Source organism: Pan troglodytes, chromosome 8 (assembly GCF_028858775.2).
Source record: "Pan troglodytes isolate AG18354 chromosome 8, NHGRI_mPanTro3-v2.0_pri, whole genome shotgun sequence".
Lineage (NCBI taxonomy): Eukaryota > Metazoa > Chordata > Mammalia > Primates > Hominidae > Pan > Pan troglodytes.
The window spans coordinates 37,865,477-37,882,639 of NC_072406.2; the positions used below are offsets into that span (position 1 = coordinate 37,865,477).

At 40.7% G+C, this 17,163-nt stretch overlaps 1 protein-coding gene across 4 annotated transcripts in view; it reads right to left on the reverse strand.

Annotated features, from left to right (window-relative positions):
* PRTFDC1 (phosphoribosyl transferase domain containing 1) overlaps positions 1-17,163 on the reverse strand; it is a 104,806-nt gene that overhangs the window by 11,540 nt on the left and 76,103 nt on the right. For all 4 annotated transcript variants that reach the window (XR_010146828.1, XM_063781505.1, XM_507700.8 and 1 more), the window contains one exon: positions 11,844-11,909. Coding sequence is in view for 3 of the 4 variants with exons in the window: in XM_063781505.1 (XP_063637575.1) it covers positions 11,844-11,909 (66 nt within the window). In the remaining variant the exon portion in view is untranslated. The remainder of the gene's footprint in view (positions 1-11,843; positions 11,910-17,163) is intronic.

Below are 17,163 nucleotides of genomic sequence, written 5' to 3' on the forward strand. Positions count from 1 at the left end.
CCCAGCACTTTAGGAGGCCGAGGTGGGTGGATCACCTGAGGTCAGGAGTTCGAGACCAGCCTGGCCAACTTGGTGAAACCCCATCTCTACTAAAATATACAAAAATTAGCTGGGTGTGGTGGTAGGTGACTGTAATCCCAGCTACTCAGGAGGCTGAGGCGGGAGAATCACTTGAACCCGGGAGGCGGAGGTTGCAGTGAACCAAGATTGCACCACTGCACTCCAGCCTGGGTGACAGGGTGAGATTCCATCTCAAAAGAAAAAAAAAAAAATCAGATCAAATACTACACGTTCGATAACTTACTTATGTTTAATGCAAGATTTAATTAATAAAAATGTTAACCACCCAACCACCAAACCAGCCGACCAACAACTCTGTTAACTTTGCACCGTATGTCAAATACATTCTTATGTTAAAATAACTTCTTGGAAGTGTTTTTCTGTCAGTTATGACATTTTTATTCATTAAATCCATTGAAAATCTTAATTTTATCATGGAAATGTATAAGATTATTTTGTCCATTTTTGAAGCAGGGCATGCCACGTTACCCTCCACTCTTTCAGTATATTTCAGTATATTGAAACCCCTTCTCTAACAAAAAATACAAGAGTCATACTGCCAGGGGAGTCCTCTTGGTATTTTCAACAAGAATTTCTATGATCTTAACGATCAATTTGCAGCAGTTACTTGATATGTGCATTTTTAGTTTGATTGACGCTTACCAATCAGACCTATAAACCAACCAGAATACTTGGAGAATGTTGTGGTTAATTTAATTTTCTGGCTCACAATCTCTTTTTGTTTCAACTTTAAAAAGAAAAACCTTTCTAAAATGTGTTAATCTGCATTCCTGCCCAATTAAGTAGAGTGTATGTATTGAATGTAATTAAATATTTTTTTGACAGTACAGAACCTTGCAAAACAATAGAGTCATCTTTGAAAAGATTAGCTTCAATTCTAAGATATAGTGGTAAGTGGGAAGTAGGATTTGGATGTATACTGATATTGAGAGATATTGAAAGACACTGTCAAAATTATTCAAATACATTTTCAAATCAAGGTAATGCATACACATGTTTAAAATAGATTGAGGCCAGGCGCCGTGGCTCACGCCTGTAATCCCAGCACTCTGGGAGGCCGAGGCGGGCAAATCACCTGAGGTCAGGAGTTCGAGAGCAGCCTGGCTAGTATATTGAAACCCCTTCTGTACCAAAAAAATATAAAAATTAGCTGGGCTTGGTGGCCAGCCTGCAGTCCTAGCCACTTGGGAGATTGAGGCAGGAGCGGTGCCTGCACCTGGGAGGTGGAGGTTGCAGTGAGCTGAGATGGTGCCACTGCACTCCAGCCTGGGCAACAGAGTAAGACTCCATCTCAAAACATAAACAACAACAACAACAAAAAAAAAACAAATCAAATAGATTGAAAGGTTTTTAAAAGAAAAGCACCCCTCCATCACTTCACCCCGTTTGCTCCCAATTTTGTTTCCCAGAGACAGTCACTTTTAACTCTTTTAGCTGTTTTTCTGCTTGTTACTTTTTTATTTCTAAAAAATAGACTTAGTCATGTTTCACATAGCTATTTCTGTACTTAAAAACATATTTAAATCATTTATTGACTTTTAGGTTGCTTGTTTCTTAAAAAGGGTTTAAGTATAAATGTGTATTTTTAAATTTTATTTTTACTTTTTAGAGACAGGATCTCGATCATAGCTCCCTGTAACCTCGAACTCCTGGCCTCAAGTGATCCTCCCTCCTCAGCCTCCCAGAGTGCTAGGATTACAGGCATGAGCCACTGCGCCCAGCCGTGTATTCATTCTTATTATAGAAAGTGCATATATTTCCTTACATATAAATATATACCTGTCAAAGAAAGTTTGTACTTCTATAATATATAAATATAAAACATTATAAAATGCTTGAAAACCAGAAAAGTCTAAAGACTTTCTAAATTTTTGATACATGCTTAACTGTTTAAAGTATATAAAATTTTTATGTGCTTTAAAATAGATTAAAGGTATCATGAATTCTTTATTACGTATAGCCAAACTATTATAACATCCAACAAAAATGATGATAATTTCTTAACATCATATAAAGCCTACTATATATTCAAATTTCCCCAGTTGTCCTTAAAATGGCTTTTGTAGCTGGTTTATCCAACCTATATCATGGATTGGATCTTCCCTTCTCTTTTAATTTAGAACTGTCTCTTTTGCAGTATAGGCATACCTTTTTTTTTACATTTCTCTTTTTTTTGTGATGAAGTCTCACTCTATTGCCCAGGCTGGAGCGCGATGGCGTGATCTCGGCTCACTGCAACCTCTGCCTCCTGGGTTCAAGTGATTCTACTGCCTCAGCCTCCCGAGTAGCTGGGATTACAAGTGTGCACCATCACGCATGCATAATTTTTGTATTTTTAGTAGAGATGGGGTTTCACCATGTTGGCCAGGCTGGTCTTGAATTTCTGACCTCAGGTGATCTGCCCCTCTTGGCCTCCCAAATTTCTCTTTACTGCACCTTGCAGAGACTGTGGTTTTTTTTTGTTTTTGTTTTTGTTTTACAAATTGAAGGTTTATGGCAACCCTGTGTTGAGCACGTGTATTGGTGTCGTTTTTCTGACAGTGTGTACTCACTTTATGTCTCTGTGTCATATTCTGGAAATTCTTGCAATATTTCAAATACTGTCATTGTCATTGTGGTTATGGTGATCTGGGATCAGCGATCTTTAATGTACTATTTGTTTTTATTTTATTTCTTTTGAGACAGAGTCTTGCTCTGTTGCCCAGGCTGGAGTGCAGTGGCACAATCTCGGCTCACAGCAACCTCTGCCTCCTGGGTTCAAGCAATTCTCCTGCCTCAGCCTCCCAAGTAGCTAGGATTACAGGTGCACGCCGCCACGCCCAGCTAATTTTTTTGTATTTTTAGTAGAGAAGGGGTTTCACCCTGTTGGCCAGGCTGGTTTTGAACTCCTGACCTCAAGTGATCCGCTGGCTCGGGCTCCCAAAGTGCTGGGATTAGAGGTGTGAGTCACTGTGACCCCCCTAGACTGACTCTTTTTAGGGACTAATGCAGTTGGTGACTTTAAGTTGAAGCCAATGCTCACTTACCATTCCAAAAATGCTAGGGTGCTTAAGAATGATGCTAAATCGACTTTGCCTGTGTTCTATAAATGGAGCAACAAAGCCTGTTTATACAGGCACATCTGCTTACAGCATGGTTTATTGAAATGAATATTTTATGGCCATTCTTGAGACCTACTGCGCAGAAAACAAGATTCCTTTTAAAATATTATGCTCATTAACAATCTACCTGGTCACCTAAGAGCTCTGATGGAGATGTTTACAAGGAGATTATTTTCATGCCTGCTAACACAACATCCATTTTGCAGCCCATAGAGTCATTTAAACTTTCAAGTCTTATTATTTAAGAAATAGATTTTGTAAGGTGATAGCTGCCCATAGATAGTGATTCCTCTGATAGATCTGGGTAAAGTAAATTGAAAACCTGAAGATCCACCATTCTAGATGCCATTCAGAGCATTTATCATCCATGAGTGGAGATCAAAATATTAACATGAGTAGGAGTTTGGAAGAAGTTGATTCCGACCCTCATGCATAACTTTGAGGGGCTCAAGGTTTCAGTGGACAGGCCAAGGGCGGTGGCTGCTGCAGGTCATCCTAGCACTTTCGGAGGCTGAGGTGGGCGGATTGCTTGAGCCCAGTAGTTTGAGACCAGCCTGGGCAACATGGCAAAACCCTGTCTCTACAAAAAATGAGGTGGGAGGATCACCTGAGCCTGGGGAGGTAGAGGCTGTCATGAGCCGTGACTATGCCACTGCACAACAGCGACAGAGCAACAACTCGTCTCAAAAAAAAAAAAAAAAAAAAAAAAGACTTTAGTGGAGGAAGTACCTGCAGATGTGGTGGCAATAGCAAGAGAAACTGAATTAGAAGTGGAGCCTGAAGATGTGACTGAATTGCTGTAATCTGATGATCAAACTTGAACAGATAAGGGGTTGCTTCTTATGGATGAGCAAAGGAAGTGATTTCTTGAGATGGAATTTACTGCTGGTGAAGATGCTGTGAACATTGTTGAAATGACAACAAAGGGTTTAAAATATTATATATACTTAGTTGATAAAGCAGTAGCATGGCTGGAGAGGATTAACTTCAATTTTGAAAGAAGTTCTACTGTGGGTAAAATGCTATCAAACAGCATCACAATCTACAGAGAAATCTTCCATGAAAGGAAGAGTCAATCTAAGCAGTGAACTTCACTATTGTCTTGTTTTAAGAAATTGCTACAGCCACCCCAACCTTCTGAAGCACCCACCAGCCTGATCAGTCAGCAGCCATCAACATCGTGGCAAGACCCTCCACCAGCAAAAAGATGATGACTCACTGAAGGCTCAGATGATCATTAGCATTGTTTTTTAGCAATGAAGTAGTTTTTCATTAAGTTATGTGCCTTATTTTTTAGACATAATGTTATCACACACTTAGTAGACTACCATACAGTATAAACGTAAGTTTTATATGCACTGAAAAATCAAAAAATTTGTGTGGCTCTCTTTATCGTGGTGATCTGAAACCAAATCCACAATAACTCTGAGATATGGCTGTGCCTAAGATTAGCTCAAAGAGCTAAGGAGCCAAAACTATTTATCTTTATATAATCAATATATAACGTGGAGGCTGGGTGCAATGGCTCACACCTGTAATCCCAGCACTTTGGGAAGCCAAGACAGGCAGACTGCTTGAGGCCAGGAGTTTGAGAACATCCTAGCCAACATGGTGAACCTCTGTCTCTAGTAAAAATATAAAAATTAGCCAGGCATGGTGGTGCACGCCTGTAGTCCCAGCTACTCGAGAGGCTGAGGCACAAGAATTGCTTGAACCGGGGAGGCAGAGGTTGCAGTGAGCTGAGATCGTGCCACTGCACTCCAGCCTGGGTGACAGAGTGAGACTCTGTCTCAACAAAACAAAACAAAACAAACGAACAAAAATACATAACATGGAGACTGGCATCTAGTAGGTACTCAAGAAATACCTGTGTAGTGAATCAACAATTTTGACCTCATTTCTTTCACTTTCTCTGGTTCATTGTATTTCTGATTCATCCCCTCCATTTTTCCTTAACAATCTGCAATTCCTCCTTAACCAAGCTATTATCAATGTCTATTGCTTTTAATTTTGCACTAAGCAATTTCCTAAAATTCAGGTTTTTTGAGTGGGCAACTTCTCTTTTCAGTACACACCATGCCTCCTAAACACTTCCAATCTGATAACTCTGATCACTGCATCTGAGATGTTTGCCAGTTACTGTCTTAGTCATCTCATCACACCTAGCTCATTTCCTCCCAGAAAGCCAGTAAAATCTGCAGCCTAGGAGCTGCAGGCAAAAACTCTATGAGGAATCTCTGGGGTGTGCTTTCTTTGCTGTTGCATGATTCTGATCAAAACTAATCACAAGGGGTTTCCTAACAAAAAAGAAAAAGAAAGGAAGAAAGAAGAAAAGAAGGGAGGAAAGAATTGCACAAACCTACAGGATATTCTTAAATAGGTTATTCCTACTTCTAGTATTTTAGAGCACACAGTGATTTGCACACCACACCATCTCATCTGCAGCAGTGTAGTTTGGTGGCCGTGATCACACTAATCAAGAGCAATGGCAGCAGTGGCAATGAGCTGTATTGGGGATATGGAGAATGAGTAGGAATGTGAATATAAACCCCATGGAAAAGGGAATGTAGTTTAGCATTTCGTTTTATGTGACAATTCACAAAATTTCCAGAATCATCAGTCAGTGGGTCTTTCCATTATTGTTCTCAGCTTAGTCAGATGCAATAAAAAAAGAATGATTTAAACAGTTAAGGCAGCCAAGGGGGAACTTTTGGCAGTTTCCGATGCTTCACTCTGGCATTTAATTAGAATCTTAGGCTGGGCACAGTGGTTCATTCCTGTAATCTCAGCACTTTGGGAGGCTGAGGAGGGTGGATCACTTGAGGTCAGAAGTTCGAGATCAGCTTGACCAACTTGGTGAAACCCCATCTCTTCTAAAACTACAAAAATTAGCTAGGTATGGTGGTGTGCTCCTGTAATCCCAGCCACTCAGGAGGCTGAGGCAGGAGAATCGCTTGAACCTGGGAGGTGCAGGTTGCAGTGAGCTGAGATCGTACCACTGCACTCCAGCCTGGGCGATAGAGCGAGATTCTGCCTCAAAAAAAAAAAAAAAAAAAAGAAAAAAGAAAAAAAAACTTATTTGAGGGCAGGTTTGGGGGGCATGTCTCCCAAAATCTTGGGCTTAACCTGCACATCTGTGTTTTCATGTTGCCAGATTTGAGCCTGTTTCCATGCATTTTGTTTTATTCCACCCTTTCAGAGGTTCCTCGTGAATATGAATAAAATCTTACTTTAATAGATACACACATTTTATGAAGTGCCAATATTAAATCAACTTTGGGAAAAAAATCAGCCAGAGAGTACATTGTGTAGACAGCTTAAACACACCGAATAAAATGCTTTTAACATCATGAACTGAAGAGGCCATTTAACTTAATCATTGAGGGCTCACTTTATTCAACAGCAATGACCTATTTAGAACCATGACTCAGACAGCTTCCCTTGTGAGCTTCCTTTCCTTGGAAGAAAAGAAAGAAAGAGAGAGAGAGAGAGAAGAAGAGAGAGAAAGGAAGAGAGAGAAAGGAATTTTAAAAAAAGCAAAAAAAAAAAAAAAAGAAAGAAAAAGAGAAAGGAAGAGAGAAAGAAAGAGAACAAATAAAAGGAAGAGATGAGAAAGAAAGGTAGTTTCTCGGGGTTCAAAGTAAAAAATATTTTATTTAAAAAAAAGAAAGGGAGAAAGAAATGGAAAAAAGAAAGAAAAAGAGAAATGGAGGGAGGGAGAGAGAGAGAGAGAGGGCTGTGTAGAGTCTCCTTTTTTTCTAAATATTTTAATCCCATGTCTTCAAGGGCTCCAGAAGTATTATACAGTTATGGGTTCATAATGCCTCTAACTCACAGCATGACAAGATTATGTAGGTGAGCTATTTCCCCATGTTTTATAGCGTTCTTTCATACACAAATTTAATTTTAAAAAATCCTTTCTAGCCCTCCCTCCTTCATTTAACTCTGTCACGGCTCCTTTTGATACCACGATTCCTTCTCTTCCACCCTAACTTGGCTCCTGTAGTTCAAGTGCTCCTGCAGGCTCCGCCTACCCCGCCTCCAAACTGCTCTCTCCTCTCTTTCAGCCATTCTTCCCTCTTGTCAGTTTCATTTTCCTAAAACACAGCTCCATGATGTCATCTCTGCTCAAATACCTTTGTGTCTCCTGTTTGCTTTGCTGAGCAAGTTCAGCTCTTCACTGAGACTTTCAATGTATTCTACACATCAAACCCCGTGTTTTCATTTTTTTTTTCCTACTACTTCCCTGTTTTTGATTAATTTCCTTCAGTCATGCTGGTCCACTTATGTCCGGTGATCCTACTCTTTTCTTGATTACCCCATTCCATATTTTTATTTTTATTAAGTTTTATTCTTGTTGTAGGTTTTGTGGAATTTTCTTCGAAGCCGTCACCTATTTATGAAGGATTAGGGCTAATTATTAGTGGGGGATAGGTTGTGGTATTGTATTAAATTTTGGTGGGGTTTTTGTAGGTTTAATTTTTTTTTTTTTTTTTTTTTTTTTTTAGACAGGGTCTTGCTCTGTCACCCAGGCTAGAGTGCAGTGGCATGATTTTGGCTCACTGCAACCTCTGCCTCCAGGGCCCAAGCAATTCTCCTGCCTCAGCTTGGATTAGAGGTGTGTGCCATCACGTCTGGCTAATTTTTGTATTTTTAGTAGAGACTGGGGTCTTGCCATGTTGGCCAGGCTGGTCTCAAACTCCTGACCTCAAGTGATCCACTCGCCTCAGTCTCCCAAAGCGCTGGGATTACAGGCATAAGCTACCGTGCCTGGCTGGCTTAATGGTTTTTTAAATTTATTTGGAGGGAATGATCGTTGGTTTTGGGTACATGACAGTGATAGCAATGGAGGAGTACCTAGAGGCTTGGGGGTCAACTGTTGCCATTGGGGGGCCCTTGCTCTCTTTTCTGTGTTAGTCACAAACCCTTCTATTCCAGGCAAAAGCTCACCCTCCCCTCTCTAAGACTATCTGAATCCTAAGGAATCCTTCATTCTTTGGATTTCTTTAAATCCAAGGAAACAGTCTTGCGTGGAAAGACCTATGGGGCTCTTCTTAGAGTGCCAAGCATGAGATAAGAGAAGGTGTGTTCCTGGGAACAAATTCCTGGCAGAGTAATAACATGATGATAAATGTACTTTAAATGTAAGTTTACTGAATGACTGACAAATTGTATTATCACTACAGGAGAAAGGAGAAGTCACTGCAGCCTCAACCTCCTGAGCCCAAGTGATCACCCACCTTAGCCTCCTGAGTAGCTGAGTCTGCAGGTGTGCACCACCATGCCTGGCTAAATTTTAAATTTCTTTTGTAGAGACACAGTCTCACCATGTTGCCCAGGCTGGTCTCAAACTCCTGGCCTCAACAATCCTTTCATCCACTGCAGATATTCATTGCAGTTTCAGACTTTCTTCTACACCCATTAAAACAAGTACCCACTAACTGTTGGGTGCCTTTTCCTTTTACATTTTTTTTTCCAGCTAGTGTATATTCTGCATGATGGAAAGATTTTGGAGAGCCTCTAAAACTTATTTCTAAAATCTTGCCAATCCTTATTTTTTAAATTTTATTTTTTCATTGATACACAATGTTTTATGTATTTACGGAGTACATGAGTGTTTGTTACATGCATGGAATGCGTAATGAGCAGGTCAGGGTATTTGGGGTAGCCATTGCCTTGACTGTCTATTATTGCTGTGTGTTGGGAACATTTCAAGTCTTCTAGCTACTTTGAAATATACAACACATTGCTGTTAACCATCGTCACTCTACATTGCCATTGAATAGTGGGGCTTATTTGTTCTATCTAACTTAATTGATAACCTTTCATGGAGAGGCTGAATGAAGAATGAGTGAACAGAGTGGGTCCTATGAAGGCCTTTATCTTTTTTTTTTTTAACCTTACTCATATCTTGTATTTTATTTCTTATGAAAATGGCTACCCAAAGAAGTCATTGTAGCAGCCTACTATCCTAAGGCAGCAACTATAATGTAAATGCTAACAAACTCACTCCATAAGACCAAAAACCCTTCCCCAGGGCTGTAATGGGCATTTAAGTTTCCCAAACCCAGTGACAACTAATGATTTTTATTACCTATCAAATGGAAACAAATGGATTTTAATAGTTCCCCTACAGCTGAAAAACTCCACAAACAATACATTGCCTCTACCTACATGATCCGTTGACTCATGCCAGAAATAGCTTCTAAAACATTTACAACTGTGATGTTCAAACTGGGCTCTGGCTACTTCTGGTGGTTATTTGGTGTTATGCCAAGGCATATTGGAAGGCCTTTATCTTTTCTAAGGAAAAGGAAATTTTAAAAGCTAAGTGAAATTTTTTTCACTGTTCCACCTCAGCTGTGTTGCATTCACTTCCTCAGTCCCCCTTGAATCTCCTATGAGGAAGCCCTTCTGCCTCAACAAAGAGGGCGCTCTTCCCTCACTCAGCACCTTTCTCTCCACCTCTCAACTAACCACCTGGTGGATGTGTCCTTGGGTGTGACCAGGTGGGCTTATTTACCATTTCCCTCTGCCCTGTCCTCTCTTACCCCAAACTAATCAAAGACTTCTTTCTAATTTCTATATAAGAGGACCATGCACTTGTTCAGTCACCAAATATTTATTCCAATTTGTTATGGACCAGGTATGGTCTCTGCCCACTTCATGCTGACTTCCTGGTTGGGGAGACAGGCAAATAAAAAATAAGCCCTAAGGTAAACATTGCAACTTGTGGAAAGGGCTCTAGTGGAAACAAGGTATGGATATACAGATTATTATTATTTTTTTTAAGGGACAGAGTCTTGTTCTGTCGCCCAGGCTGGAGTGCACTGGTGCCATCATAGCTCACTGCAGCCTTAACTCTTGAGCTTAAGTGATCCTCTTCCTCAGCCTCCCAAGTAGCTGGGATTACAGGTGTGCACCACCATGCCTGGCTAATTTTCGTATTTTTAGTAGAGACAGGGTTTTGCTATGTTGGCCTGGCAGGTCTCCAACTTCCGACCTCAAATGATCTGCCCATCTCGGCCTCTGAAAGTGCTGGGATTGCAGGCATGAGAAACCATGCCCAGCCGTCTATGTGCAAATTTCTTCTTGGCATTCATTTGGGAATTTTAGAGTTGTCACTTTGACAGACTCCATAGCAAAAGCACAAGGTAAACTATTTCTTTTGAGTAATAAACCTGTAAGGCAGTGTCCTACAATAAAATGCTAAAATGACGTATTAGCTAAAGACCACTCCAGGGTCATTAAAACTTATGAATTTCTGGAAATTACTTTGAGTATTTTAGCTTTCTAGGATGTTGTTTTATGCACCAATGTAACAGTAACATCAAATGGTGGCTTAGTGATGCATTAACAGCAACAAGTTAATTCTGATTTTTATGGAACACAATTTACTGCTAGATAGCCATTTAACACATAGATCTACTATGTTGTCTTCAGAGTAGAGGGAAGTGCACTGTTTTGTAGTCAGAGTCCTTGTGGCTCCACTTTGGGCAGCCGAAACAGGTGGATCACTTGAGGTCAGGAGTTTGAGACCCGCCTGGCCAACATGGTGAAACCCCGTCTCTACTAAAAATACAAAAATTACCCGGGCATGGTGGCAGGTGCCTGTAATCCCAGCTACTTGGGAGGCTGAGGCAGGGGAATCATTTGAAACCAGGAGGTGGAGGTTGCAGTGAGCTGAGATCATGCCAGTGCACTCCAACCTGGGGACAGAGCAAGATTCTGTCTAAAAAAAAAAAAAAAAAAGAAGTCCTTGTGGCTCTATAGCCAGCCTATGATTATTACACATATTTTTATGAAATGTGGCTGCTATTTTTTTCCCTACCCGGGCATTGCATAACGATAACAAGCACAAGTATGAGAGATTAAGCTTGTGTAATAGACTAATCCATTTAACTTAGAAAGCCAAGCTGTTCAGGGATAAGGAATACAAGCTAGGTCAGTACGGCTGAACAAAAACAAATTCCGGATTGCTTTTATTCACAGCAAATGTGCATTTCAAGTAACATTCCACGAACATCATCTTCGTTAGGAAACAACTCTTCTTTCCAGTTTATGTATTTCTGTCAGATCTAAACAGTCTTTTCACTTAATTATTAAGCACTGGCAGATTTGGAACTCCAAGTTAAAACTGGAGGTGTTCTTCCTATTATCTAATAGTTTACATTGTTTTTAATAGAAAAAAAGGCAAAGTGCTGAAAACGCACTCTTAAGAGTTCCTTTTCTCTTCCCTCCCCAGATTTTGTACTTGTCAATGAACCTGTGTAAATGTCTTACTGACGTGCCTGGGTGCAGAGGATGGATGAAAAAAAAAAAAAGGCAGACGAATAAATAAAGGGAAAGCTTCCTTTTCAGAAGGTGCCTGGAAAGATGAGTAGAAAAGGATTAGAACAAGGTGGGCAAAGGGGTTTTGCTGTCTGAAACAAGATTGGAAGGAAGCTCGGAGAAGAAAGATTTGGTCTGCATGGTGTCTTGGAAGCATTCTAAAAAGAATGTTTTAGAAAGGGGAGATCATTAAAAGGATTCACGCAGCCATTTGTATGAATTGGAAAACCCGGGAGCATGTCTGAAATGTCCTGTGAGTGCTGACCTGAAATGCAGGTCACCGATGCCCCCAGACCTCAATGCGGTCTGAGCACAGTTACATGAACAAACCTTTCCAGCCAGCGTTGAAAGATCATCGCCTCCGATTATCTGCATCTCACCCATGGACTGGTCATTCTGCAAAAAAGAAGAAAAAAAAGGGAGACAATTTTACCGCACAAGAAAACCTTTAAAGCACATTTTCCTGTCTACCCAGTTAGTGGCCGGAATGTGCCTTACAAATATAGCACAAATAGCTAATAGGGATTCATGGTTGCCTATGGTTACCAAGAGCCATGCTCCTGCTACTGCCCTTGAGACAAAGCTTTCTAATGGCTGGCAGGGAGAGGCTGGGTGTGCAGGGGGAGTGGGAGAGAGGAGAGAGGACAGACAAATCTAACATGAAGCAAAACACTGTGGAAGGTGTCTGAGCCTATCCTGGAGCAGAGAAAATTGGAGAAGACAGTCACGCTTCTGTGCTTTGCCTACCTAGGGGTGGACTGAGTATGTGTCAGCTTTGCCACCAAGCCCTGATTAAAGATCTGCAGTGGAGAACAGTCAGATTCTGGTTCCCTGAGAGACTGGAGGCCTCCTCTACTCCCCGCCATTGGAGATCCAGCCCCTCATCTGACATCCAGGGCAATTCTAACAGGCCATGAATCAAGAAGTATTGCACTTAGACCTTGTGACATGAATGATGAGGTCTCAGCCAATTTCTGCAGTCCTAAGAATATGACACTCAGAACTATATGTGTGTGTGTGTATATATATACACAAAATATATATAATATACAAAATATATATATACAAATATAAGTGCACACGTGTGTGTGTATATATATATGTGTGTGTGTGTGTGTGTGTGTATATATATATATATATATATATATTTTTTTTTTTTTTTTGAGACAGGGTCTCACTTTTGGCCAGACTGAAGTGCAGTGGGGTGATCATAGCTCATTGCAGCCTCAATCTCCCAGGCTCAAGCAATCCTTCTGTCTCGGCTTCCCAAGTAGCTGAGACTACAGACAGGCACATACCACAGTGCCTGGCTAATTTTTTTCTTAATTTATTTTTATTTTTAGTACAGAAAAGGTCTTGCTATGTTGTCCAGACTGGTCTTGAACTCCCGAGCCCAAGTGATTCTCCTGTCTTGGCCTCCCAAAGTGCTAGGATTACAGATAGGCGCCACCATGCCTGGCCTCAGAGCCATATTTAGAAGACTTTTCATTCAAATCCTGTTAGAGTTTATGATCATTTACTTTCATCATGTTTATGTATGGTATATTATCCTGTCCTAATGAAACCTCACAAAACAAACAAACAAACAAAATGGATTGTTACATAGTGACCATCATGATAGAATGACACAGAGGCAAAACAAGAAACAGAACCAGCCACTTGTCTCCCAGCCTCATTACAGACCCACATTAAAGGAACCAAAGCCGATATATTCGGGCAGTCTGCTTCATGACCAAGCAAGAATGCTGTGATGTTGCAATCCCTTGATTCTAACAATAACCTTGGGGAGAAAAAGACAATATACGCACCATATGTGCTACATGCTGAACCAGGAAACGTCTTTAGTTACTGCTGTGGACAGCTGTCACTTTTGCTAGCTCAGCACCTTTCCTCCTAAAGAGGCCCTCCCTCTTCCTGGGGGGAGTCCATTCCACATGGTTCAGGTAGGGCCAGGCCTTCGCAGTGCAGGCCAACCAGCTAGGCCTGAAGCTATACCCAGTCTCAGACTTCCCAGCTACTCAGGCCAATTCCCTTAGGAATTTTCTTGGGCTGGTTTGAATTGGATTCTCTCACTTGTAACTGAGTCTCTATCTAGAAGTACAGTTACTTTGTTTGTTATGGAGTTGGTCATCTGGGAAGGGAAAAAACAGCCAAACCACCAGTAGGACAGTTTTGCCAATGAAACACCTTTTGTCTTTTTACCTTGCTGCTCAAACGAAAAAAAAAAAGACCTTATAATTTTTTACCTTTTTTTTTTTTTTTTTTTTTAAGAGACATGGTCTCACTCTGTCACCTAGCCTGGAGAGCAGTGGTGCAATCATAGTTCACTGCTGCCTCAAACTCCTGGGCTCAAGCGATCCTCCTGCCTCAACCTCTCAAGTAGCTGGGACTGCAGGTGCTCACCACTACGCCTGGCCAAATATATTTTTACTTCTGCTTGGTAAAGCATTCACTCCTTACCATGGATGGTTGGAGGGAGCACAGGCAGACAAGGAGAGAGGCTTCACACACTAGCTCATCCTGAAAGTGGTCCACTAAGTTAGATAAAACCAGTGATTTTCTTCTTATGGGAATTGATGTCAAAAGGAGAAAAATCAAAGGGTATTCAGAATTTACAGATGTTTTGCTGTTTTTGTTCATATATCACCAGATATTCACAAGTAGTCATGACAGTGGTTAAGGACTTGTCAAAAATGTCAAAGGAGAAAATTTTCTTGTCACTGCTAGAGATGCTGAAATAGAGGAATTAACACAGGAAGAATTTCTGCACATTAGACTTAAATATGTTGTTAATAGCAGCAGGAAAAATAAAATTTCAGTACTTCCAGGGACTGGGTTATACGGAATTGAATACAACTACTAAACTACAAAGTTTAATGTAACCAGTGAGATTTATAGTCTGTCAGATCAGAGTAAATTTCACAATAATTCTACTATTTTCATCTTCATTCTATTGATTAAAACCAAAAACCATAAAAATCAGATAACTAAATAATGTGCTAAAAGTCATAGATTATGCTACCAAGCAAGTGTTACTTAAGAAAGTCTTACTTCTTCCAAGTGTACAAACGTGTTTTTTAAAAATTTTTAATTGACCAACAATTACTATATATATTTGATATGGTTAGGCTGTGTCCCCACCAAATCTCATCTTGAACTGTAGTTCTCATAATTCCCATGTGTCATGAGGAGGGACCCAGTGGGAGGTAAATGAATCATGGAGGCAGTTACCTTCATGCTGTTCTCATGATGATGAGTGAGTTCTCATGAGATCTGATGGTTTTATTAAGGGTCTTTTCCCCCTGCTTCGTTCTGCACTTCTCCTTCCTGCCATCATGTGAAGAAGGGCGTGTTTGTTTCTCCTTCCACCATGATTGAAGGTTTCCGGAGGCTTTCCTAGCCCTGTGGAACTGTGAATCAATTAAGCCTCTTTCCTCTATAAATTACCCAGTCTCAGGTAAGTGTTGGTATTAGCAACATGAGAATGGACTAATACAATATTTATGAGGTACAATGCGATGTTATGATACGTTTCTACATTATGGAATGATCAGATAAGGCTGATTAGCATATCCAACACTTCAGATATTTATCATTTCTTGTGTTGAGAACATTTAAATCCTCTTTTAGCTGTTTTGAAATATACATTATTATTAATTGTAGTCTTTGTGCTGTGCAATAAAACACCAGAACTTATTCCTCCTATCTGCCTGTAACTTTGCACCCACTGACCAACCTCTCCCCATTCTCCCCTGCTGCCCCCAGCCTCTGGTAAGCACCATTCTATTCTCTACTTCTATGAGTTCAACTTTTTTATATTACACATATAAATGCAATTATATGGTATTTATCACTCTGTGCCTGGCTTATTTCACTCAGCATAATGTTCTCAGTCCTTTCATGTATATACATGTTTTTAATACTAGATTTGCCCTTAATTCATCTGGAATTTATATCTTCCAAGTGGGTATATTGTCAATTGTTCCAATATAATTTATGGAATTATTATTTTTCCCTACTGGTTTGAAACATCATTTTGATCTTGTCTTTCATTCTCATATGTAAGGGTCAGTTTCCATATTTTTCTAATCTAACATGTCTACTTCAACATTAATTAATCTAACATGTCCAATTAATTAATCTAACTTGTCTATTTCCAACACCCAAATCATATTGTTATAATTCTCATAGTTTTTTTTTTTTTTTTTTAAGAGACAGGGTCTTGTTCTGTCACCCAGGCTGGAGCGCAGTGATGTAATCATAGCTCATTGCACCCTCAAACTCCCGGCTGCCAGCAATCCTCCTGCCTTGGCTTCCCAAAGTGCTAGGATTATAGGTATGAGCCACCACGCCTGGACTTATCAGAGCTTTTTAGTATGTTTTAATATTTGATAGGGCAAGTCTACTTTTTGTTCTTTTTAAAAATTGCCTTGAGGCTGAGGGTGGTGGCTCATGCCTGCAGAGGCAGGCACTTTGGGAGGCTGAGGCAGGAGGATTGCTTGAGCCCAGGAGTTTGAGACCAGCCTGAGCAACATAGTGAGACCAACGTTTCTACCAAAAGAAAACAAAACAAAAAACCCAACAAACCCAAAACTGTCTTGGTTACTTTTGTACATTTTTTTTTCCTGTCTGGTAGGTTGTACAAAGATTAACTGAATTAATGCATGTGGAACATTTAGAACAGAACCTGGCACATGGTTAGCATTCAGTAAATGCTAGACAGGATTAATTTCTTTTTAAAAAATTTTATGGCCAAGGGCGGTGGCTCACAACTTTAATCCCAGCACTTTGGGAGGCCGAGGCAGGCGGATCACGAGGTCAGGAGTTCAAGCCCAGCCTGACCAATATGGTGGAACCCCATGTCTACTAAAAATACAAAAATTAGCCAGGTATGTTGGTGCACACCTATAGTCCCAGCTACTCGGGAGGCTGAGGCAGGAGAATCGCTTGAACCTGGAAGGTGGAGGTTGCAGTGAGCCGAGGTCATGTCACTGTACTCCAGCCTGTGCGACAGAGCGAGACTCCATCTCAAAAAAAAAAATTTATTATTATTTATTTTTTTTTTTTATAGAGATGAAGTCTCACTGTATTGCCCAGGCTGGTCTCGAACTCCTGGCCCCAAGCAAACCTCCCACTTCAGTCTCCCAATTCCTTTTTCTTCTTTCCCCCAACCCCCCGCCCCCCGACTCAGCCCCTGAGGAAATGGCTACTCAGTCCTCCACTGGTACACTGGAGTCTAGGGCTCCCCTGGTTTAAACACTCCAGAAAAATAAGCCTTTTATTTCCCACTGGGATGGTGAAGGAAACTTAAGAGGTTCAGCTTCTCCATTCAAAGGCTTTCAACCAACCTTGTTGTTTTTATTCCATTCCTTCCTTACTCCACCTTCTAAAAACCTACTCCTGAACTTTTCAGGAATTTGTGGCACGACCCCCCTACTTCTCAGTGATAGTCCCCTTCACAGGCATTTTGATGTTCACTTTCTCTATTCGGCCGAGTCAGTGCTCTTCCTTAATCAGGCACGTACCACCATGCCTGACTAATTTTTTTTTTTCAGTAGAGATTGGGTCTCACTATTTTGGTCAAGCTAGTCTCAAACAACTGGGCTACAGTGATCCTCCTGCCTCAGCCTCCCAATCGTTGGGATTATGG